Here is a 24,978-nt window from a genome sequence, read left to right as displayed (position 1 = left end):
TTGCCGTGTGGGGGCATTCTGTTGCTGTACCATGCATATTGTAATGTGCCTGGCTATTCACAGCAGAATGATGTCTTCCCGTTCTTTACTGTACTATGGCCAGCAGCCAGCTCTTCCTCATTTTCCTAATGCACAACATAGGCTACCACAGCATGGGCGTGAGTGGTGCTGCACACGGGGACCTGAAGATGAACCAGCATTGGAGGCAGCCAGGTGAAATATGGGAGGTCCTCATCTTGTTCACCTGTGCGAAGATTGATACATACAGTATAGCAGAGTCTGAACCTTTTCCCCTACCCACTACAGTTGTTTAAAACCAGCCTCAACTGAGACAGGAAGGAGGAGTGTATTTTGTGAAAAACTTCGCTTCCTACAATATGAAACATGCACATCCATTTTGAGTTGTTTGGTGGGTGGGAGTGCAAAAAAGAATGAAAATGTTCACCCATTTATAGTGAATATAGGAAGCATTCCCCTCACTCTGATTTAGTTTTATGATGTCCTCATATGGAAAATTGGATTAGCCTCATGGCACCAGGACATCACCACTCTGGTTACACAATCTTTGACTGACATCATCATATAGAGAAGAAGAAGAAAAGCACTTTTTCTTTTCTCTTTTCTTTTTTTAAGTGACACTGATGTAGCTACTATAAGGAGTGTTGAGCAGGAACAAACCACCCCTTGAAAGGCTCTTTCTTTTGCACTTTATACATTTGACCATGCTGCCTAGCGTACTCACTCACACACTGCTTATATATGCACATGCACAGTGAATGTACATATATAAGCTGAATGACCTTAACATCACAGAGACATTCAGCTGACAGAGTTGAACATACTTGCTAATTCTTTGGGAAATTTGGGCAAGAGGATTGGCACTATCTTGACCATATATCAAAAATTAATCTAGTGAGGTAGGTTTTACCTGTAAAAGCTCATGTACAAAATCTAGATTAATATATCAGCCTAAAAGGTGCTAATGCATTATTTTACTGATCATTCAGTTTTGTTCATTCAAATTACTTAAATTCTGCAAAATGAACTTTATCATACACACCATTTTAAATGCATCACATAATCAGCCTCTCACATTCATATTTCCTTCTGAAACAAATGTAAATTTGGCAAATGGAATAATTATTATAATCCTCAGCTATCTCAATGGTCAAATATACAATGTATGTTTCACCTTACTGGTCAAATATACAATGTATGTTTCAGCTTTTTTGAAACATTTCTTTTCAGCCCATTGACAAAACAAAAACTTCCAGGATACTTTAAGGAAGGCCATGGTGGTCAGGGCTGCCTTTATTGTATAAAACTGAGATAGGCCTTTAATGACCTGTATTTATACCCCAAATAGTTCCACTGAAAAGACTACAATGGGTTAAGTGCTGAAGGATCAAGGCCTTGCCAGTGAACTCAGGATCTTCTGAGCATACTTCCAGACAAGACTTCTCATGATATCATTGTTACATTCTGCTGGTGCAATACGTTTGTGGTGCAGATCTATGGCTTTTTGATTTTGTGAGGGTTTTTTCTGTTGTGAGCTATGGGATGAAAGAAAGTCCTTCTTCTTCTTCTTCTTCTTCTTCTTCTTCTTCTTCTTCTTCTTCTTCTTCTTCTTCTTCTTCTTCTTCTTCTCCTCCTCCTCCTCCTCCTCCTCCTCCTCCTCCTCCTCAGACAGCTAATAAAAACCTCAATGCATAAACGGGGGTCTACTGCAGGCTTTTGTTGCAATTCAAATTTGGCACAGAACTGCAACCCACAGGGAGTTACAAGGTACTCCTCCCAGCACCAAGTACTGGATCTTGGAGTGTTCTTTGGAGAGGATTTTGGTTTAACAGTAAATTGAACACGTTGCAATGAACTTTCAGAAGTGCTTAAGATTCTTGGGTCCCAGCCTTGGTTGTAAAGATCAAGGACTTGATTCCCATACCATTGAAGTCAAGTACCACAGCTCTGACTTGTTTTAAATGGAGCTGAATTGAACTTTATGACCAGATGGAATCTTGTGCAAGCTCCCATTGAAATTAATGGAGGTTGCATACCGGGCACTCTTGGAAGATTGTGCCATCTGCATATGGTGTACATTATGTTTTACTTACATAGAAAATGCTTCCCTCCTATATTTAAAATTAGGGCTACTCCAAACATGGTGAGTTTCCTAAATCTTTTACACTTCCATGTAGAAAGGAGAGCGTGCAAATCACTTGCACATTATAAAATGTGGCAAATCTCATGCACATCTGTTTCAATGTGGATAAATGATTCACATGTGATTTGCATGCATTTTCTTATACGTCCATGGTAGAAAATTCATCACATTTGAAGTTGCCTGAGAATAAGAAATCCGCTCAAACTAAACAATTTCCTAAATTATCCTCATGCTTAAACGATATGTTACATGCAGGGAAAAAAGCCATTAATACTTTAATTAACTGATTTATGCCCATTTCTTCATCCTAAAAAAGTTTTACTTGATCTCAAGACTTTTGTTGAAAACCAAAAAGAATTAAATCATTGCAAAGAATGTCAACCTCCTACAAGTAGATGTTAGCATTACCTTTCATTTTAACCTACAGTTGTTTTATTGCTTGCTTGTTTATTCCCTGAAATAATAAATATATAGAGATCTATAAAAGTAAAAAATAAAACCAGCCTCTGTTCTATATTGTTAGATAGAAGAGGGACATGCAGTTCTTCTGAGTGTCCTTAATCTTTTAAAATGTATTTGTGTACATTGAAAAAAGTGTTCTCTGAATTATGTGTGTTTAATGTGCACTGCGGTTAAACTACTTGTTTTCTCCCTGCCTGCTCTTTGAAGATGCCAATTAGGAATAATGGGAAACAAGGGGTAGGCTAAGCCTTGCAGTGCATTCTTGTTTACATCTGTGTGTGATTACTTCAGTCTAATGTTTTAAACACTTTGGCCCATTCATGCTCTCATTGACATTAATGGGGTTTCACCATTAGCTTTAATGGGAGCAGGACTGGGTTTTGCACTCTTGTTTTCTGTTGTGTTCATCATATTCTTTCTTTGTGAACTGACCACCCACCCATGCATGTGTTTGCCAGGTATATTTATTTGTGCTGTTCCACCAAGGGGCTTGTTTCTTCTTATGTTTCAGGTTAAGTATTTGCAGTATTGAAAAAAACAAAAACAAAAACAAAAATGGATTTTGGGTAATACTGTGTGTTGAATGTATTCTCATTCTTGCCTAAAATAACTAGTTTGCATTAAACTGTTCATAAATGGTTTAATGTGGTTATTAAATCAAACCATATTATATGCTGGTTTATATTAAGTAAATTGCTCAGTATTCCTTTCATAAACAAAAGTAAGAACTTTGCCATTGAAAGCAAAACTTAACATTTTCTTTTCTAAAGCAGGGACTTATGGTTTTCCTCCCAAAAGTCCTTGCAATGATCCTTCCCCCAATGCCCTGCTATAGGAATCAATGAGGAAACCTTGCCAACTAACAGGATACCCATAAATCCTTTCATCATCTGGATCTATAGAATAGTATTGTCAAAATATCTTAAATGTTGGTGATGTTTTTTAAAAATTCAACAGGCTCATGAAGCTGAGGAGGAAGCACGAATGAACCCTGAATTTGCTGACAGAATGAAGCAGCTTGATAAAGAGGCAGGCTACTATAGAGAAGAATGTGGCAAAGCTCAAGCTGAAGTCGACAGGCTTCTAGAAATCCTCAAGGAAGTCGAGAATGAAAAAAATGACAAAGATAAGAAAATTGCTGAACTAGAAAGGTAAATTTCTCATTGTTTGTGTTTTCTCACAAATGCATTTTACAATCATCTTTCAGGAGAAACAATGACAAAACATATAAGTGAAGTGTGTAAGAGAAACAAACAAACAAAACCCAATCAGCTATTCATGGTGTTATACCAGGGAATGAATGTATTGATTTACTGAAATATTTCTGAAGGCCAGGAACAGTTTTGGTAGGCTAAACAGCTCTTTGTTTCTTTTGGAAATGCAGGATTTCTTTACAGTAGTGTAGAAAGAAAGAAAGACTATTTTTTAATGGTTTTACAGAAAGGAAGAAAAATTATGTACATTATGGAATAAAAATGAAAATAGAAATTTATCTCAGTACATTGAGAGGAATAGTTTTTAATGTAAAAATTTACACTCAGAACAAAAGGAACAAATTGAGTAATTAGCTAGGTTGTGGCTTGCAAAAAGGGATGGAGTCAATAAAATGAGGCCATCTTAGACCAATGCTACTGCTAGGTTATATTAACAAAAGCATTTCATTCAAATATTGGAATAAGACTGGCAAGAATTTTTATTTTGTGACACTACAAGTGAAGGCTGATTTTAACAAACTGGAATAGATTCAGATATAAATTATAATAAAAGACGTTTGTTTAGATGTATAGACCTGTCCTGTGGCTCAGAGGACAGTAAAATACAGTATTTAATACTGCAGCAGTATTAAAACCCACAAATTTCCATCCTTTGCATTGTCTAAATAGTGTAAGTAATTAATGGTCCTGACCAATAAGGGATGCAAAATAATGAATAATAATGAAAGATTAAACATTGCATTTTAAAAAAGAAAGTGATCAAGATGCCAGATTTTTTCACACATTCTGATCACTCGTCTCTTTCTCCTCTTCCATCTCATTTTGCCCTGGCTATTCAAGTACTCTCCCAGATTTTTTTTAAAAAAAGATGGAAAAAGGAGAGTGACAAAAATGCAGCGCTCCCAAACTCCTATGATATTCATGATATAGCTGGTCCTTTCAACTGGTTTCTCTCAACCTCCCTTCTCTTTTCTTGCCCCTCAATTAATACTTTGCAATAAATGACATCCATCTGGGACTACTGGCTCTAATCTCCACAGTACCGTCTCCTACAGCATTTGAAAATATGAACAAAAGAAGACGACACCGCACTCCCCTCCAACACTCCTCAACGTCTGTCAGATGGGCCAATGTCTATTGACATCAAATCAGCAGCCTGCTAAATATTCTGTGCATTCAGGAAAAGCTATATAGTTCCAAAGGGGTGCGTAGTGCCAGAGCTCCATTTTAAGTATCGATGCTGATGGCATCGACGGAGCAGGAAATGGCAAGCCTTCACCCACTACCTGGCAGGCCTTCACCCACTCACTGGAACTCTCCTTTTTTCCAGCTGTAGCACATACTAATTGCCAAATGGCGATGTATTCAAAAGATACTGCAGTGTAGGTTGGCTAGAGAAAGATGTGTATGGTTACAATATACTGCTTCAGGAGTCTCTTACTGCTTATCTATAATTCTATGCATCAACTGCTTTAATTTCTGAATTTAATCCATTCTGAGGCTTGTTTCTGCAGCTTATTTCCAAGATGCGAATGCCTCTGGTAGGACTTTCCTGTACCTTGAGGTTCTACTGTTGTATCTGCTTTTGTGGGACTGGTAGAGAGACGCCTGCTTCTGCTTCTATGTATGAAAAGAGCAACTGGAATACTTCCTAATATAAGTGTTCCTTTCTCAGAAAAGAGGGCAAGGCACTGCTTACATTGATCAGAGAGGCACAACCATTTCAGGAACTTTGCAGCTTCAAATGATATCCTGCAAACAAAATGTCTCATTATTTCCCAGTCTACAATTTATGGTTTTATGATTCCACATTTAAAGAGCACAGGCTAGCTTTGTTATAGTATTTGTGTGTGATGGTTTTGAGAACCTTCCCTAAGTGGTGCTCAAAGAGCTGAATATTTAAACCCATGTCATCCATTTTTATATCAATCGAACATTCAATTACACTATCTTGCTTTCATATTTTACCACTTCTCCTTAAGACTCATTAACACAAGAGGCTGTTGAAGCTAGAAATTTAGCTTGGATAAAATGGAGTTCAGTAATGTCTCTACTAAAAAGAATATTCGCAGTTGTACTGGTAAAGATTAAACAGGGGAAATATTTTGGATGCATAAATCCTCCATATTCACGAGAGCAGAACCTCATTATTATTATTATTATTATTATTATTATTATTATTATTATTTATTTATTTATTTATTTATATAGCACCATCAATGTACATGGTGCTGTACAGAGTATGTTAATTCATTAGGATTGGAGAGAAAGAGATGATTCCATTATTATAAGTCATGGAGGTTCTGTAAAGCATCCTTAAAAACTGCTGTATTGACTACTCTCGGATAGTTGTAACTTCTATCACAAAAAGAAAGACAGTATATGGGCATGTCTACACTGGGTGGTGGTGGAGGGGGAGCATCACGCGATATGATGACCGCGAGATCCTCCCCCTCAGTCTACACACGGCATGCAACATCCTGGGAGGATGTAGGATGTCGTGGTTGCCATTTTGTTTTTGTTTTTTTAAATTCAAGACAAGTTCAGGAGTGCTCCTTCACAAAGGTAATTTTTTAAAAAACAAAACCTTGTGCTCCCCCCCAACGGGCCCAGTTCCCGGCTCATCACATTTACTTGTGAGGAGGCGGGAACAAACCAGGACAGCTGCCCACATGTCCTGCGGTCTTGGAATGATCCTGAGACCGCGGGAAAAGCCGGGATTAAAGCCGCCCTGGCTATCCCGGGGAAATGGAGAGATCATCCCTCCCTGCCTCCGGGATCCCCTGTGCGTCATGTGGATGCACAGGGATGATCCCGGGGCGATCCCAGGGATATCGCCAGACCTAGCCATGGTCTCTGACAAGATTCTGGAAGCAGATTTGGAATTCAGAGATATTTTCCTTTACAGATTATAGAAGCATTGTATATCTCATTACACTTTCTTGTGTGTTTAAAATGAAATGTGAAAAACAGTAGTAGACAGAAACACATGTACCATTTAATATAGCAGTTCCTGCATACCTGTTAGACAATGCCAGAGATGTGTGTTTTTTTTAAATGTAAAACTATGTTCTTGAGTACATTGGAATACAAGTCTGCAAATGAAACCTCCTGAATGCCATATTTGGTGTAGTTTTGTTTTTATCATCATGTATATATGCAAATATATTCATGTACACAGATGAAGGATGGATCATTTCTAGTAAACTGAATTACGTAAATGACTGCATTTTCAAAATGCATAATACAGTATATTGTCCATATGTACTTACCTGCATAGCTATTGACCAGAACATTCTTCCAGGAAATAACTAATCAATTTACATTAACCATCCTCCTGCAATGTGTCTCTGAGGACCATTTCACATTACTACTTTTTTTTCACAATGAATGCGCATTTGTTTCGTATTTCTTGCTCCTTGTCCATATGTTTTCCTTCAAATTAGGTGTTTTGTTGCTGGGATAAATATTTTCTAAGGATTGTACCTGAGCCTGTGTGAAACGGAGTTAGGTGACTGTCATAGCATAGCTGCTGGATTTTGGCAGTAACATACTTAGTGACAAACAAAATAATTTCCCCTCTGCTATTTTGTGAGCCTTCTCCGTTTTCTACTTTTATCAGGCATGTGTTAAAAAGAATTGTGCAAGCCTTGCGCTATTTCTCTGTCTGCCTGCCAGAAGCGTCTAACAAGATATTGCTATTTGAGGGTGTTGGGTGTTGCTAAAAGGCCGAATGAACCGTAGCATGGCTATACTGCTCCTCCTAAGTTAATCTTCTTGTCTTCTATTTTGTGATTCTGTGGCTCTCTTGTATCCTGGGAGGGCAATCTTGAAAATGCGCATGTGGCATCCTTTCAGCAACGTTGTGGAATGCTGCATAACGAAATGAATGCAGTTTGGCAAGTACTCACCACCTTAAGCAACTGGGCACTGGTTGTTGTTTTTTAAGTCCCATTTCCCCCCAGATCCTCTGATTTGAGAGAAATTTAGCAAAACAGAACATCTTGTGCCTTCACTGGAACTAGCTTTTAAAGTTTGCCCAATATAATCAAATGCAGAGAGAGACATTATATGAAAGGATCCTATGCCTTTCTTCGTGCATATGAATGTGATTTCCTGCATGAGATTTGTGTGTGTGTGATTTATGTGAACTTTCTGAATCATTTATAATACAGAGCCGTTTCAACAATTTACTGTCCACAGACTACAGAGCAAAGGCAGGGGTTCTAGTGGATATTTTAGATGTTTTACTCTAATTTCATTCTGAGAAATGAATCTCAGATGTATGCAAAACAGGACAAAAATGGGTGGCATATTTTCTAAAATGACCTGGTGAGCAATATGTCTGAGGAGCATGATATGACTGGGCAAGAACAGTAAATTGTTTTGATTTTCAATCCAGACCCTGTAGTGATCTCTGGTTACATGATTCCTTGTACTGTGGAGGCTACTTATTAACTCCAGTCTCTCTAGCAATTTCAGCAGTACTGCCTTCCTGCTGTCCATGCTTATCTACAGCCATAAAGTGAGAATGTCTGGTCTACTGAATGATCTGACAATACTTCCAAAGGAGTAAACACGTTTGACACAAGCTCCTTCATCATTTGCAGCTATTGCCATTTAGCTTGTTTGGAGTAGTTAGCGGAGTACTGGGCTTGTACCAATGAGTAATTAACCCACATGCAAACAGCTCTCTCTTGGCTTCCTTGGTGTTTCCTCCTGATATTCTCTCACCACACCTGCTTCTAAACCAGTCATTGTAGAAGCATCAGGATGAGTACTTCCCTCCCTCACAGCTGCTGCCATCCATTTCTATACTTTCTTCAGGTTAATTTAACATCCTGGTCCTCTGAAAACTGACTCCCCACCGGTGGTTTTTTTTTTGAGATCACCCCAGACTCTCTCTGGAACTGCTTCACTATGTTTTCTTTTAAAGCAGTGGTGGGCAACTTATTTCTCCAGATGTTTTGGCCTACAACTCCCATCAGCTTTACCCAGCATAACCAATGATGAGGAATGATGGGAGAAGTGGGTCCAGTTATCTGGAGGATCATGAGTTTCTAGGGTGACCATATGAAAAGGAGGATAGGGCTCCTGTAACTTTAACAGTTGTATTGAAAAGGAAATTTCAGCAGATGTCATTTGTATATATGGGGAACCTGATGAAATTCCCTCTTCATCACAACAGTTAAAGCTGCAGGTGCCCTGCCCTCTTTTAAATCTGGTCACTCTAGTATAGCTCCTGCACTTTAATTGTTGTGATGACGACTTAGTGGAAATGTTCCGCAATAGTGGTAGACCTAAGGTTCAATTGGCAGATGGTTTAACTGTCATTTTAGTCACTGATGGGATTGAGTAACCACTGGCCTTAAACTATAGTAGAGATAGAAAACAGCATAGTTTACCTGTGCATATAAGATTGGAGATTAATAGCATATTTGCTCTGTCTTAACATGCAAAAGGTAAAAAGACGCCATGAGTGTATCTTGCTTAAAAAAAGAAAAAAAGATCAGTTTCTCTTTAATGACTCTCAACTACAACATTTGAAGTCAGGGTGCAATTGTGAATTACCTCAGTTCTTTTATGCACAGCTGCAAATCCCTGTAAGGAGATGTTTGTCAGAAATTTCTTTTTGTTGTAGAGGAAAGGTGCTATTCAGGGAAGTATGGACCCAAAATTGAGCTGAATCTTGTAGTCCCAATTGAGCTTGCGTTGTCTGCTAATGATGGAAAGGAAAGATAAAAAGAGGCCCTCTGAAGCTTAGTCCACTAAAGCTTAGTCTTACTTTATGTTAAAACATTCTCTAGGGATGTGGAACCCATGATATAAGAAAGAAAAAGCTTCCGACGCCCCCACACTTGTGTGTATCTATGCGAAGTTCCTTTCATTATCAGATGCCAAAGCTTATTATATCTTGTAACAGATAACCACTATACTACAGGACCAGCTACAGGTTTGAAGGGGCTCCTGGCACAGTGCCTTCTGCAGGGCCTCATCACTAGCATGGTGGAGGGCAGCAGCAGTGCTGTGAATTGCCCACCATTTAAAATTTTGCACAGTGCCCCTGGTCACTCTGTGGGTATTGTGGAAAATTTAAAATGGCGAATGGCTCACAGCCACCTGTTCCACTCAAAAGCAAGCCAGGAGGAATGGGCAGATGGCTTCAATACAGAGCAGAGATCAGCAGCTGTGAGCCTTTAGTAGCCGTGTGAGGTTTGTCGATGCCAATTCCAGAGCTGCCTATACCAATAATATTGCCCATTCTTTTCTGCTTTTTATTTCTTTTGTTCTTTCAAAGTGCACAAAGTTTGGGAGATTCAACAATAAACATACTTTATTTGGACTGGTGCTAGCTAACATCAAATTATGAGTGGGAGAAAAAGCCCTAAATAAATATAAGAGATGAAACAAGGAACATATTTCACAAGTTACATGGAATCAGGTCTTTTCATAGAAGGTGTTGTGGCTCTCTGAAGCAGAATGGCTCCTGATATGAGCAACCCGGTTCTGTCATGTTTAGACAAGTGTAGTTTTACAGCTTCTTTTTATTACACTTTTACTTACCTGTGCAGGGTTTTGATATGTGCCCTTCACAACAACCTTTCAGTTAGGACGATTGGGAGAGAAGCTCCAACTTGAAATGTCTGCAGACAATTCAGCTAAAGAAAAAGAAAGGGATTAAAATAAAAGAAACAGCGTACCCAATAGTGGTGTAGCTGTTTCTGATGTTTAAAAAACAAATAAATCACCGTTTGCAAAGTGGTGCAGGAATGCACACCTGTGATGGCTCTGGGGACTCTTTGAGTTTGAGATAAGGGTTTGTATGTGTTTTGGCTAATTGAAAGGACATGTTAAATATTTTTGTACAAAATAAGTTATCAAGCATCTGGATATTCTCAGTGATGAAGTATTAGTCTTATTCTTAGGACTGAAAAAGATTGCTCTCAGCTTTCGGAAAGGGTAGACTTCTATGGGGGAAAAAGTGGTGTCTTTGATCAGTGTAAGTGATCAGTACTTGAGAATCTCTGGCAGAGAACTCTTTGAACATCTAGCCAAGCCATTTAGCTTCCTTTATTTTTCATGGGTGAAGATGTCTTGCTGTGTATGAGCCATCCTCAAATACATGTTGGTCCACACAATGCTTTCTAAAATAAAACCAACATGGATGCCTCCTGCCAAACATCTCTCTTAACAACTGCCACCAACTTCATTGTGTCCCACTTATATGTGTATACAATGAGGATGTATACATATTCTAAGGTAGCTTTTCCATAAAACATAATCAACAAGATTACTTCCTCTTATAGTGTTACTTTGCTCATCACTCATCAAAGAAACACTGTACACTAATGTTGTTTGTTGATTTCCTTTTTAAAAATAGACTGCTGATATAACATCTGCTCACTTTATGTTGAAAAACTAATGTTTTTCCTCCCTTTATTCTCTTGCTATCTCCCTCCTTTTTGTGTTTATTTTCCAAATGGCTGCTTTCACCCCTGCTCCAACCAGCTTGACATCCAGGTCAGTACCTTTGGTATCTTATTCTCTCATGCCATTCACTTATCAGGTCCTCTTCATCTATAAATTGATGGACATAATTTCCACTGGCTATTTGCATTTAACTTTGCATCCTGCATCCCTAATTTATTTTCATTTATTTACGTAATTTTGTTTGGGTATGGTAAGAGCTTGCTGGTCACTCTGTTTCCAAATGAGAAAATAAATCTTCTAAAGTATTTTATATGGAGATAGAAAAACTCATCATTGTAAACTGGCAATGATAAATTGACAGTGAAGCTAAAGGCACAACGGCACTTCTATGGATAATACTTAAGACTATCACAGTGTTTTGAAATATTTAATGGTTGGTCACACACTGAATATTCTTGTCTTTTGTCTATTTTCGATAGTTAAACTTTGTTAAGGGCATTTTCCTCCATGCATGTTATAAGACAGCTAGAGTGGTGCACTGATTAGCATGTTGTACTAGGACTGGGAAGACCTGGGTTCAATCCCCCACTCAGCCGTGTTGCTCAATGGATGATTTTGGGTCACTTACCAACTCTCAGCCTAACCTACCTCACAGGATTGTTGTGAGGATACAGTGGGGGACAGAAACATGTGTGTCATCTTGAACTCCTGGGAGAAAAGGCAAGGAATAAATTAACAAACAAATACACAACTAACCCAAACAGATTTCAAGAGATAGGAACTGTAATGACGTCATGTTAGAAGTCAGGATGTTATGCAGAATAAACTGGATAGTCTTGTGACTAGAATAACAAAAATAGAATAAAGTTCAAAGTGGAGAATCAGGAACTATAAGAATAAACATTTACTGTTTGCTGATAACTCATTAGCTGCAAATAAAAGATAGGAAAAATGATCTGGGATTCTTTTCTTGACCACAAGATTGTGAACCGCCCAGAAAGCTCCGGCTATTGGGCGGTATAGAAATGTAATAAATAAATAAATAAATATCAGCCATCAATTCTTCTACAGAAAAAAAAGGCAAAGGTATTTCCAACTAGATTAAGGAAACATTAATATGTTAAGTTTTGAACTTCAGTTCCTATTAGCCTCAGTCATCATGGTCAATGGTCAGGAATGTTGGGTGTTGTACTCCAAGAACATCTGAAGGGCACCAGGTTCGTGCAAGCCAATGCTGAGTATAAGATTTCTAACTGTTAGAAATGTGAAATTCTGATATCATCTCTTTAGAGCAGTTGCTATAATAAATTGACCATATTGGTAAATTAAGAGTGGTTTCACCCTAGGATACTCGTATACATTGTGATGTAGCCCGTGCATTCTTGGAATCAAACAGAGAAGTGCATATTCAAGACATCTCAGAGGAAAATTATTAATTCTGCCTTTTATTCTGAGTGGAGAAAAGAGAACTTCTCCCCAAACTGCAGGGTCCTTTCAGCCTTCCCTGAATTTCTAGAATCATGATGGTGTTTTCTTAGCACCATCCTTGCATATGAGCTGAGTCAGCAGAACAGAAGAAAATATCAGTGATGATGGGCATTACAGTAGTTCAACCTCTGGTTTATGAAGATGTGCCTGATGGTCATACAGTCAAGTTTGACAATGGGATGCATTGTCTCAATAGATGGATTGGACAACCGCTGAATTGACAATCGAGGCATAATGTAAAAGCATTCCAGCATCATAACGCAATATTAGCAAGTCACAGTGTAACTTTGTGGGACACAGGAGTGAATGTTTCCTGGAAATAAAATGAACAGTAGTCTTTTTCATCTTACTAGATGGAGCTAGCTGATTAGCATAAAAAATGAGTGGCCTTGTTGTGTGATTGCAGTGGCTAGTTTTAGGGAAATTGAGTGTTCTTTCCAGCACGCCTTGCTGTAACTTTCTCTGAGTTCATTTTATGGCTTAGAAACAAAGAGTTGGAAGGGACATGGGAGGTCATGTCTCAGTGTAGAATCTACAATGCAGGATGCAGCTACAGCATTTCTGACAGATGACTGTCCCGCCTCTGTTTAGAGCCCTCCACTGAAGGAGAACCGCCTCCCTGGCAGCGTGTTCCACTGTTGAACAGCTATTACTATTAGGACAAGGGTGAGCAAAACTTGACCTGTGGACTACGTGCACCCCCCGCCACCTTCCACCGTGGTCACCATTGACCTTGACGTACACCCAAATTCATTTTGACAAACAAAAACAAAATGGTGCTTCATAGTGGTGATGGAGCCCTAAAGTGAACAAATTTAGCTCTAAAATTTCCCCCCGTCCCTGCATTAGGACGTTTCTCCTAATATTTAGCCAAAATCTGCTTCCCTGCAATTTCCATCCATTTAGAAGTCACCGCAAGTAAAAACAGAGAACAGCTCTGCTCCGTTTTCTTTCTGATACCCTTTCAACTGTTTATGATAGGATTTGGTTTTCACCCTTCACTATCTTAGATGCCCTTCTCTGGATGCACTCCATTTTGTCCATGTCCTTCACACTGCTCTCATTAGTAGGTCCCATCAGCCAGCTCTAATTAACTTCTGAACTGATAGGGGTAGCCATGGCCGCGTGACTGACATCTTACCAGGGGCAAGACTAGTACCGTACAATGCTTTTTCATATTCTGTACCAAGACTAATGGTAATGATTAATGGTATCAAAAGGCATAGAAAACTATAATAGGATTAATAGAATGTGTAACTAAACTTTATATTATGATTCAATCTGTAGTTTGCAAATGTGACGTGTAAATGTGGGTGAAAGGATTCCTTTTTTAGGATGGGGATGGGTGATGGGCTGGGGGCACTCTGCAAGTCTTCCAAGCTAGTTATTTTCCTCCATCACATTCCTGATTTTTACCTGGAGCAGCTGTCTTCCATTGTCAGAGCTAGACAAAAGTATGCCTTTTCACAAATCATTTGGAGTTTTTGTAATCTTTGGAATGAAGAAAAGAAGAAATCTATCTGTTCGCATATGTTTCCCAGGTGGATAATTTTGGTCATCTAAAGCTTTTATTTGCCGGCAGGGTTCCAGGTATCAGCTGGGCCGAGGGGCACATTTTATTTAACTTAGAGCTATAGCAGCATTTCCAGTCTGCATTTGTATGACTGCGAAAATTTGAAATCTCTCAGTGTAACTTGAAAGAAAAGTGAGTGATAGATTTATCCAGTAGTATTTTTATAGACTGCGGGGGGACTTCAGATAATCATTTGGATAGAGCTTGTGTAAATTACTGTCCACATCTATTCCAGTGGAACTGGCTCTTGTTGGCTGGTCACCAAGAGTTGAGTTAATTTTATCAACAGGAAAGGATAACTAGATGGTTTTTGAAAGCTCAAGTTGCACCCTCAGAAAAGAGAGTGTTCAGAATAGTCTTAGCTGAACATGTATGACAAACTGCCACCTTAGAGGCAAATATTTTGCCTCTCACATGTATCTGACATTTGTTATGCTTAACCCAGAAAAAAATGAACAATTAGTACTCTGGACAGACACAGACAAGTGTGAAAACCTGGAGAAAATGCATTACTAAATTAAATAAAAATTCTGAAAACAACAATTTTATATCTCAAAGGATCTAGCTCTAATACTGGCCTATTGTGAGGGATATATTTCTTTATGTATATACTTGTAGCGATCTTGCCAATAGTCATAATTGCCTGGTTCAGTACATTAATTTGTTCCGCTTGTTATGCTAAACTGTATTACAAGTTGACTGCCATTTCCCCCCACAATTTATTTTCCACCTGGGAATGCACTTTGCGCATGTGTATTCAGGATTCCCTGGGCCAGGTGATGGAACAGAGCTGCTTAGTACCCAAATTCTTTAATCTTAACCCCTTATTCTTAAGGAAATACCTTACTCGTGAGGGAACTCTCATGAATTCCTGTAAAGTACATGACCACACCAAGTTGCTTTTTGTTTGGTGAATATTTTCTAGAGATGCTGGGCAGGATTGACCAAGAAGTTTGGGTGAAATCCCATATTATGGGAACAGAGGCCCTCTTGCACAATGGAATATTCTCCATCCCCCTACTGCAGACCCCTCCTCGCCCAGATCTGATCCAGAGGGTCCCTCAACCCTCTGGATCAGATGTTGAGAGAGCATGTGTGGAGGCGAGATGCTGGGACGATAGAAGCAACCTTAAAGAAGAGGCAAGCTTTAAAGCCCCTAACTTCTTCTCTAGTATGCTTTGAAAGCTAAGCTGACCGGAGAAGGAGGAGGGGAACACTGTAGCTGCAAAATTGGTGGGAAAATGAGGGACCCACAGTGGTGGCTGGTCCTTCTTCTCCCATCCTTTGATTTAGCTCTTGTAGAGAATTTTCCTCATGCCCCATTGCAAACAAATGCAGCTGTTTCTCATCATTGACTTTCCTTGTAGCGGGAAAACCTGCCTGCAGGGACATATCAGAGGATGGGGTAAGGTGAGCCAGTCCTCCACTGAGGGCTGAGGTGAGACACCTCTTCCAAACTCCTGATTTTCCCACTGCACCCCCACCCCCAACCCACACGCTCCAGTTAGGAACTATTCATTCCTACAGGGATAGGAAGAGCTTATCAAGAGACCTTGGAGTGGTTCAGAAAAATTACCTGAATCTTTCTGTGCGTGTGTGTGTGTGTGTGAGAGAGAGTGAATAATGGTTATTTCCAAGTTCCAAAAGAAATGTTGCAAAGTTTGCCCTTCTCTAGTTTCGTCTCCATTTGGGTCAGTTCTCTTGAATATTTCTTGCCAAGGTTTTAATGTGGTTGTTATCCTACATCCAGATCTACAATGCTCTCTTCTTCTTAGCTGTGTTTGTTTTGGGAGGGTGATGTGGTGAGGGAGGGTGAAACGGCTGATGAAACCAGATTACAATTGCCAAAAGGCAGTATGATGGTGTGTTTCTGCCCTGTGCCAGCATTATGGAGTGGGAGAGAACTCTCACAAAGCAGACAAGCTTTTTTTTTTTACATGCTCACCTAGCAAGTGCATTAATACCAAACCAATTCTGAAAAAAAGCTGAGGGGAGTTTCCCATCACTGCCACGTAGAGGTACAATGTTTTAAAATGCTTATTTTATAGTAAAGAACACTGATGAATCAAATATGTGTCAGCCCAGGTTTTCTGTGTATAAATAATACTTTTATACATAAAATGAAATACATTTTATACATTAAAATGAAAATCTTACCAAAGATCAATTTCCTATTTAGGATGTTACCAATTAAAATGTCAGAAATAGAATTGAAGTACTGGCAAACTGTAATTAATAATTATTGCATTGGAGATAAAAAAGCAAGGGTCATCAAAAAGATATGGTATGAACCTCAAAAGATTGGAGGTTTAGGGCTCCCAAATATAAAATGGTATTATACTGCAAATCAATTAAGATATTTGATAGAGGGGATAAGAGGATCCAAAGATTTAGATTGGTTAGAGTCAGAGACGAAGTATAAATTGGAGAGTATTTTTTAAAATAATTTTGGGGAAAAAGATATGGAAGAAATTGAGAGTATTTTAACTAAGAATATTATAGAAATTTGGGCCAAATATAAAGGAAAATTAATGCCAAAGATCTCCCCCCTAACTCCAGTAGTAATGGTGCAGAATTTCCCTGAGAACTTAAAGAAAGAGTTGGAAAAAGAATTAAGGGAAAGAGAAGTAAATAAATTAAAAGATTGGATGGAAAAGATGGATAATAAAGAGAAAATAAAGGAGATAGTAAGGGAGACAGAAAAATTCCTGGATGGAGTCGATACAACTAGAACAATGGACCAAAAAAATGGAAAAAGGAGAATTTAAAGTGTAGGGAAAGTACGGAGATTGAAAAGTTAATCATGCTAAGGGAAGAGGGAGGTGGAAAGATAGTAAGGGTATAATGAGTGCTTTATATAAGATTTTGCTGGGAATGGAACAACATGAGCATTACAAAATGATATGGGATCAAGATATGGAAAAACAGTTGAGTAGTTATGAGTGGGAAAAGATATGGAACCAACGTTTATTAAAGACTATGTCGGTAGGAAAATTATTATAAATTGATATGGAGGTGGTATTTAACACCAGTAAGACTACATCAAACGGATAAAATGTATTCTGTATATTGTTGGAGAGGTTGTCAGGAAAAAGGCACTTATTTCCATATGTGGTGGACTTGTGAAGTTATTCAGAGGTTTTGGCAAATGGTATTCAAAGAGATAAATGATATAATGGGATGGAAGGTTAAGTTAGGGCCAAGGACAGCACTGTTATCAATACATGAAGGGGTTAAATGTACACAAAATAGTAAAGAATTAATAAACAATTTATTAACTGCAGCTAGATTAATAATTGCCAGGAATTGGAAGGAACAAAGGGATTATCAAATAGAAGAATGGTACAAAGAAGTCTGGGATATAGCTATTAATGACAAACTTATGTGTAGTATTAAAGTTAAGAGAGGATTATTGAAACGAAATGGCTTTGATGAGTTTTGGAGTCCATTTGTTAAATTTGTACTGGAAAAAGGGAAAGGGAGTAAACCGGTGCCGGATACATTACAATTTTGGAAAGGAGAATAAGGGTCCCGGGGTGGGGGGGTGGGGTGAACGAGATAGTTTTATTTTACTTTATCTAGTTTCTTAATTATATTATTGTGGTATATTAAGTTGATGTCATGTGATTAATATATGTGTAATAAAATTCAAATAATTTATATATATACACACACACACACACACACACACACACACACACACCCCTACTAAAACTTTTAAAAACATAATGTTTCTGATTCTCTGCATAGATGACTGTTCCCTGCCCAAGTGGTAGCTGGGCATGTCAACTTTTGACCAATCAGTGATCAGTGCTCTCAGTCCTGACAACACTGACTATCTGTGGTGCTAGATTCTGGAATTAACTTCCATTGTGCAACACACCTTTGTACTCATTCAGATGTATATGTGGAATCCTGGATCCTGCAGATGGAATGCCTTTCTGGTTGTTTAGAAACAAAAAACAGTTTTCAACTGTAGAAGATAATATTAGCTAAAAATTATCCTGAGAAGTACATTCTAGGTGCTGATTAATCTTTTAATCTTTTGGCGTGTATGTCTGTCTGTATCTATAGCAATACATATCCCATCTAACATTACAAATTGCAAGTGTCATGCATCTGTATGCTCAGGAACACTCAACAAATTAGCAAGTATCCAACAGGTCTCAGCTCCAATACGAATGCAAATATCGTGTGATTTTCCACCATTAGTGTAAGGAGTCTGTTGCCTCCTCGTTGTCTCCACATGTGGAGAGTTGTGGAGAGTGGCTTTCTGCAGCACACAACCTCCTCTGTCTGCAGAGGCTCCATGCATTGAGCAGGGGGTTGGACTTGATGGCCTTTTAGGCCCCTTCCAACTCTACTATTCTATGATTCTATGATTCTTTGATTTAGAGCTTCATTTGTCCAGGTTTCAAAACTGCATGGAGAAACTCCATTGATAGAAGAACCTCTCTTCTGCACAGTTTCCCTCTACACATGGAGGGTGACAAGAATAGTGACGAGGAGTCGGAGCGTGCATGTGCATCCCTGTTCCTTGCACGTACTTATTACACACACTTTGATCACTTGCACTCTTGTTTCTCTTGCTTTCCCCTCAATTATTTCAGATTTTAAGTTTAAGAATTCAGATTTCAATTCCAAGTGTTCTTTATATCTTTTGAAAGATTTAGATGCTTGCAATTTCTGATGAGAATGTTTGTTTTATTATTATTATTATTTATTTATTTATATAGCACCATCAATGTACATGGTGCTGTTTTGTAATATTCATTTAGTTTTTGCTCTTTTGAAAAAAATGTAAATATATAAACAAAAGATATTTGTTTTATTGCAGACTCACAGTTTATTGCTGGAATATACTAGGCAGAAATGGAAGGAACCAGGTGTGTGTGTGGGGGGGGCTGGGGAGTCTAAGAATGGGGCCTTGCTCTAGTGCATAATAAGAGGTTATTATTTAATGTGAATCTGTAATCATATGGCTGAGGTTACAGTTCTCTGTAGGTTTTATGATGAGGGGCCTAGGTAGGGTTGTGTATTTGTGATTAATTTTTATTTTAAGGTGTGAGTAATACTTTAAACACAATATTTTTACTGACCTCATTGAAATAACACTATTATCAGTATGAATAAACTTTTACACTGTGAGAACATATTAACCATCTGCTTCCCTAAATCTACAAAGTAGTGAGAAAAACAGGAGCAATGCAGTGCATGGAGGGATAGGTTTTCACATCAGAGCAACAGAACAGGTCAGTGACAGTAACATGGGATAAGCACCCACAGAATTACACATAATGGGCATCACTTTTAAGAAGTGGGTAAACTTCCCCACATTAACCATGTGGTAATTTGGAGTTTTATATTTATCCGTTGTTTTATACTTTAAATTGTATTTGATGGTTTTAACTTCTGTGAACCACCCAGAGAGTTTCGGCTATTGGGCGGCATAGAAATGCAATAATAAATTACTAAATAAAATTAACTCAAAGCTAGAGTTCAGAATCAAAGACTTCCACATCTGTTGGACCGCTGGATGGCAATGGAATTAAGGGAGTACTAAAGGAGGACAGGGAAATTGCAGAGAAGCTGAATGAATTCTTTGCATCAGTGTTCACTGCAGAGAATACAAGACAGATGCCTGTGCCTGAACTGATGTTTTCAAGTAGGGAGTCTGAGGAACTGAGGCGGTGACAAAAGATGAAGTTCTCAACCTTATTGACAAATTGAAAGCAAATAATTTACCAGGCCCAGATGGTATCCATCCTAGAGTTCTCAAAGAACTCAAATATGAAATTGTGGACCTCCTCACAAAAAGATGGAACATGTCCCTAAGCTCAGCCTCTGTACCAGAGGACTGGAAGATGGCCAATGTAGCACCAATTTTCAAAAAGGGATCCAGGGGGGATCCAGGAAATTACAGGTCAGTTAGCTTGACATCTGTTCCAGGTAAATTGGTTGAAAGCATTATTAAAGACAAGATTAGTAAGCATATAGAAGGGCAGGTCCTGCTGAAGAAGAATCAACATGGCTTCCGCAAAGGCAAGTCCTGTCTCACTAATCTACTAGAATTGTTTGAGAATGTCAACAAACATGTAGACAGGGGTGATCCGGTGGACATTGTTTACTTAGACTTCCAAAAGGCTTTTGATAAAGTCCTAAACCAAAGACTGCTGAATAAACTTAGTAGACATTGAATGAGAGGAGAGGTCCTCTTATGCATCAGTAACTGGTTAGAGAACAGAAAACAGAGAGTAGGAATAAATGGTAAATTCTCCCAAAGGAGGGAAGTAAATAGTGGGGTCCCACAGGGATCGGCACTGGGACCAATTCTTTTCAACTTATTATTATTATTATTATTATTATTATTATTATTATTTATTTATATAGCACCATCAATGTACATGGTGCTGTACAGAGTAAAACAGTAAATAGCAAGACCCTGCCGCATAGGCTTACAATCTAATAAAATCATAGTAAAACAATAAGGAGGGGAAGAGAATGCAAACAGGTACAGGGAAGGGTAAGCAGGCACAGGGTAGGGAAAGACTAACAGTAGAAAGTAACAGTAGAAGTCTGCACAACATCAAGTTTTAAAAGCTTTAGGAAAAAGAAAAGTTTTTAGCTGAGCTTTAAAAGCTGCGGTTGAACTTGTAGTTCTCAAATGTTCTGGAAGAGCGTTCCAGGCGTAAGGGGCAGCAGACGAAAATGGACGAAGCTGAGCAAGGGAAGTAGAGGCCCTTGGGCAGGCGAGAAACATGGCATCAGAGGAGCGAAGAGCACGAGCGGGGCAATAGTGTGAGATGAGAGAGGAGAGATAGGAAGGAGCTAGACCGTGAAAAGCTTTGAAGGTTAACAGGAGAAGTTTATATTGGATTCTGAAGTGAATTGGAAGCCAATGAAGAGATTTCAGAAGCGGAGGAACATGGTCGGAGCGGCGAGCTAAGAAGATGATCTTTGCGGCAGAGTGGTGAACAGAAACCAACGGACTGATGTGAGAAGAAGGAAGGCCAGAGAGAAGAAGGTTGCAGTAGTCCAACCGTGAAATAACCAGTGCATGAACAAGCGTCTTGGCAGAAGAGACAGACAAAAATGATCGAATCCTGGCTTGTTCATAACTTGTTCATAAATGATCTGGAATTAGGAGTGAGCAGTGAAGTGGCCAAGTTTGCTGATGACACCAAATTATTTAAGGTTGTTAAAACACAAAGGGATTATAAAGAGCTCCAAAGGGATCTCCAAGCTGGGAGAGTAGGCATCCAAATGGCAGATGCAGTTCAATGTAAGCAAGTGTAAGATGATGCACGTTGGGGCCAAAAAATGGAATCTGAGCTGGCAGTGACCAAACAAAAAAGAGATCTTGGGATTGTGGTGGACAGCTTGATGGAAATGTCAACCCAGTGTGCGGCCGCTGTAAAGAAGGCAAACTCCATGTTAGGCATTATAAGAAAAGGAATTGAGAATAAATACCCAGTATCATACTGCCTTTATACAAATCTATGGTGCGACCACACTTAGTATACTGTGTACAGTTCTGGTCACCACACCTAAAAAGGATATTATAGAGCTGGAAAAAGTGCAGAAAAGGGCAACTAAGATGAATAAGGGACTGGAACATCTTCCCTATGAGGGAAGGTTACATCAACTGAGATTGTTTAGCTTGGAAAAAGGGAGGCTAAGGGGATACAGAGGTGTACAAAATTGTGCATGGTATGGAGAATGTGGATAGGAAGACATTTTTCTCCCTCTCTCAAAATACTACAACCCGGGGTCATCCCATGAAGCTGATTGGTGGGAGATCCAGGACAAAATTAAAGGAAGTACTTCTTCATACAGCACATAGTTAAATTATGGAACTCACTACCACAGGAAGTAGTGATGGCCACCAATTTGGATGGCTTTAAAAGGGGGTTGGATAAATTCCTAGAGGCAAAGGCTATCAGTGGCTACTAGCCCTGATGGTTGTGTGCTATCTCCAGTATTTGAGGCAGTAAGCCTGTGTGCACCAGTTGCTGGGGAACATGGATGGGAAGGTGCTGTTGCACCATGTCCTGCTTGTTCATCCCTGGCTGATGGCTGGTTGGCCACTGTGTGAACAGAGTGCTGGACTAGATGGACCCTTGGTCTGATCCAGCAGGGCACTTCTTAAGTTCTTATGTCAGAGCTATCTGTATTTGACTGAAGGCTTTGCAAATCAGAGCAGCTCAACCAATTGAGTTGTGACCTTTAGGGCCTGTATCATCCCTTTTTTGCCACAAAAGGACTTGTAAGCCTAGGACTAGGCAGCTGGTTCACTTTTAGGAGTAACAGTCTCACTGTGATGTCAGAGCAAATCAACCAATAGCAAGAAGAACAACATGTCTTACATGACTAAGACAGAGAAAGGAGGGAAGCTAGAAGGAAGGAGGCTAGCTGACACTTATGGACAGGCTTTTGACATATATAGTCTAACTTTTAACATACAACAAAGTCATATTTAAGAAAAACTAAAGAAATCACATGTGAAGAACTTATCTGTCCTGTAAGTCACTGCTTTGTTATTTTGGCCTAGCAAAATTATTGGCTTAATTAAAGAAACCTGTCCTCCTAATCCTGCCAATTTTCTTCCCTAGGGTCTAGGTTAAGCTACTAGTTTATAACTTAGTTTACTGGAGAATTCCAGCAATGTGTTAAGGTTTCCCAGCAAGTATAGCCATTAGTATCAGTGCTTTGTTTAAGAAAGAGCTCCTTTATAATTGTTACATGCTTTTCTAGCTGCTTCTTTTATTTTTGTTTTTTAACTTTGAGTAGTTTTAAATGAGCTATGAATGATACAATATTTTTCTTTTAAATGTATTTCTTTTACATTTGGTGTGCAGAATACAGTAAATGGTAAAGTAAGAACTTATGGTATAACAGTAGGACTCTCATATAGTTACATATGGTATAAGAACATATTTCAATAGAATAGTAAGCTATTTTCCCATGAGCCTGTGCTGTTGGTCTGCCTAATCATTTGTGTGGGAGAGTAAAACTCAATGAGATGTGCAAGCCAAGGTCTAAGGGAATTTTAAATATAACATTGGAGCCTTCTGCAGTTTTGTCAAACATCCATTTGATAGTTGCAAATGCAGCTAGAACTGATGTTCAAAGGATTTCCATGTATAAAAATTGACTTATTTATAATAAGTCACTTGGAGAATATGGAATGCTACAGCCATCACTGAAATAGCTTTATTTCAAAAAGACTCATATTTGTAAGTTATCTTTTTGTGACTAATTTCATATATTATTTAGACCTACATGTTAAGGACAAGAAAATAGGCCTTTTTTGTTTTGGTAAAATAGTTGCCTTATTTATTTATCACATTTCCTTACTGCCTATTAGCCAAAGAAAGGGCAAGACTGAAAATGAAAACATATCAATGGAAGGTCTTTACAAGACACCCTTTTGGCTTCAATAGAAATTAAAAGAGGTTTGAATATGTGGTTGAGCACATATGTTGCATGCAAAAGGTCCCAGTAAGCTAGGGGTAGGCAACATGGTGTCCACAGGCACTGATATATACTAATGAACACATTTCTTGATGCCTTCCAAGGCCCCTTAGCCCTCTCACTCTTTAAATAAAATCAACACATTTTCTTACTGGCAAGCAAAGTGAGGGCCTCCAGCTGCTGCCATCTTCATTTTCCATGAATGCCTTTGGGCTACAATGAAGGCAGTGGGCAGTTGCAGAATGATGCTTTCCTCTGCAGCATGCCAGACCACCAAGAAAAAGGAGTGGGGAGGAGAAAAATGGTGCTAAAAGCTGTGGGATCAAAAGAGTTGTTTAATGTGTGGTGGTTGCGACACTACCTCTGCCTTGTGCTCAGTTGGTTGGGCAGGTTACTTTTCCTTTGTGGCTGCCCACACCATCCATGGCAGCCATTTTGTGGTGGTGCCGCAGGACAGGTTGTCAAATGTGCTCATGGGCCCAAAAAGAATGCGTACCCTTGGTTTAGATAGGGTGACCATATGAAAAGGAGGATAGGGCTTCTGTATCTTTAACAGTTGTATTGAAAATGGAATTTCAGCAGGAGTCATTTTTATGCATGCAGCGCCTAGTGAGATTCCCTCTTTATCGCAACAGTTATAGATGCAGGAGCCCTGCCTAGCATGACCAGATACAAAAGAAGACAGGGCTCCTGCTGAAATTCCCTTTTCTATACAACTGTTAAAGATACAGGAGTCCTGTCCTCCTTTCCATATGGTCACTCTAGTGTAGATAATACTAAGCTAGATGGACCAATAGTTTAACACAGTATAAGGGAGTTTCCTAGCTCCTATTAGTAAAAAAAGAAGAAGGTATAGTGGATTCAGATTTCCTACTGTGCTATTTTTCCCAGTTGGACCCTTACAAGATTCAATGGTAATATCCCATCCAAATGTTGTGTTGTCCCTATTTATTGAAACTGTACATAAAATGTAAAGTAATTTGAGATTGATTCTATGGATCACTGAATATGCTGACAGTTCCATCTACTATAAGGGCCATCTTCTGAATTTCAGAGAACCAGTGATGCGCCAAATACGCATAGGAAACAGGTGTAAAGTTGCAGAACCATATATTCTTGACTCTTCTCAATTTTTCATTCTCTGTTAGTCACCACCATAAGCCTGGATAATGAAA

At 38.9% G+C, this 24,978-nt stretch overlaps 1 protein-coding gene across 3 annotated transcripts in view; it reads left to right on the top strand.

Moving 5' to 3' along the window:
• The window catches only part of ERC2 (ELKS/RAB6-interacting/CAST family member 2), a 596,359-nt gene that overhangs the window by 286,865 nt on the left and 284,516 nt on the right, over positions 1 to 24,978 (top strand). For all 3 annotated transcript variants that reach the window (XM_063121300.1, XM_063121299.1, XM_063121298.1), the window contains one exon: positions 3,581 to 3,774. In XM_063121300.1, the coding sequence (XP_062977370.1) occupies positions 3,581 to 3,774 (194 nt within the window). The remainder of the gene's footprint in view (positions 1 to 3,580; positions 3,775 to 24,978) is intronic.

This window comes from Elgaria multicarinata, chromosome 3, assembly GCF_023053635.1.
Source record: "Elgaria multicarinata webbii isolate HBS135686 ecotype San Diego chromosome 3, rElgMul1.1.pri, whole genome shotgun sequence".
Lineage (NCBI taxonomy): Eukaryota > Metazoa > Chordata > Lepidosauria > Squamata > Anguidae > Elgaria > Elgaria multicarinata.
This window is presented reverse-complemented; position numbering and strand designations above follow the sequence as displayed.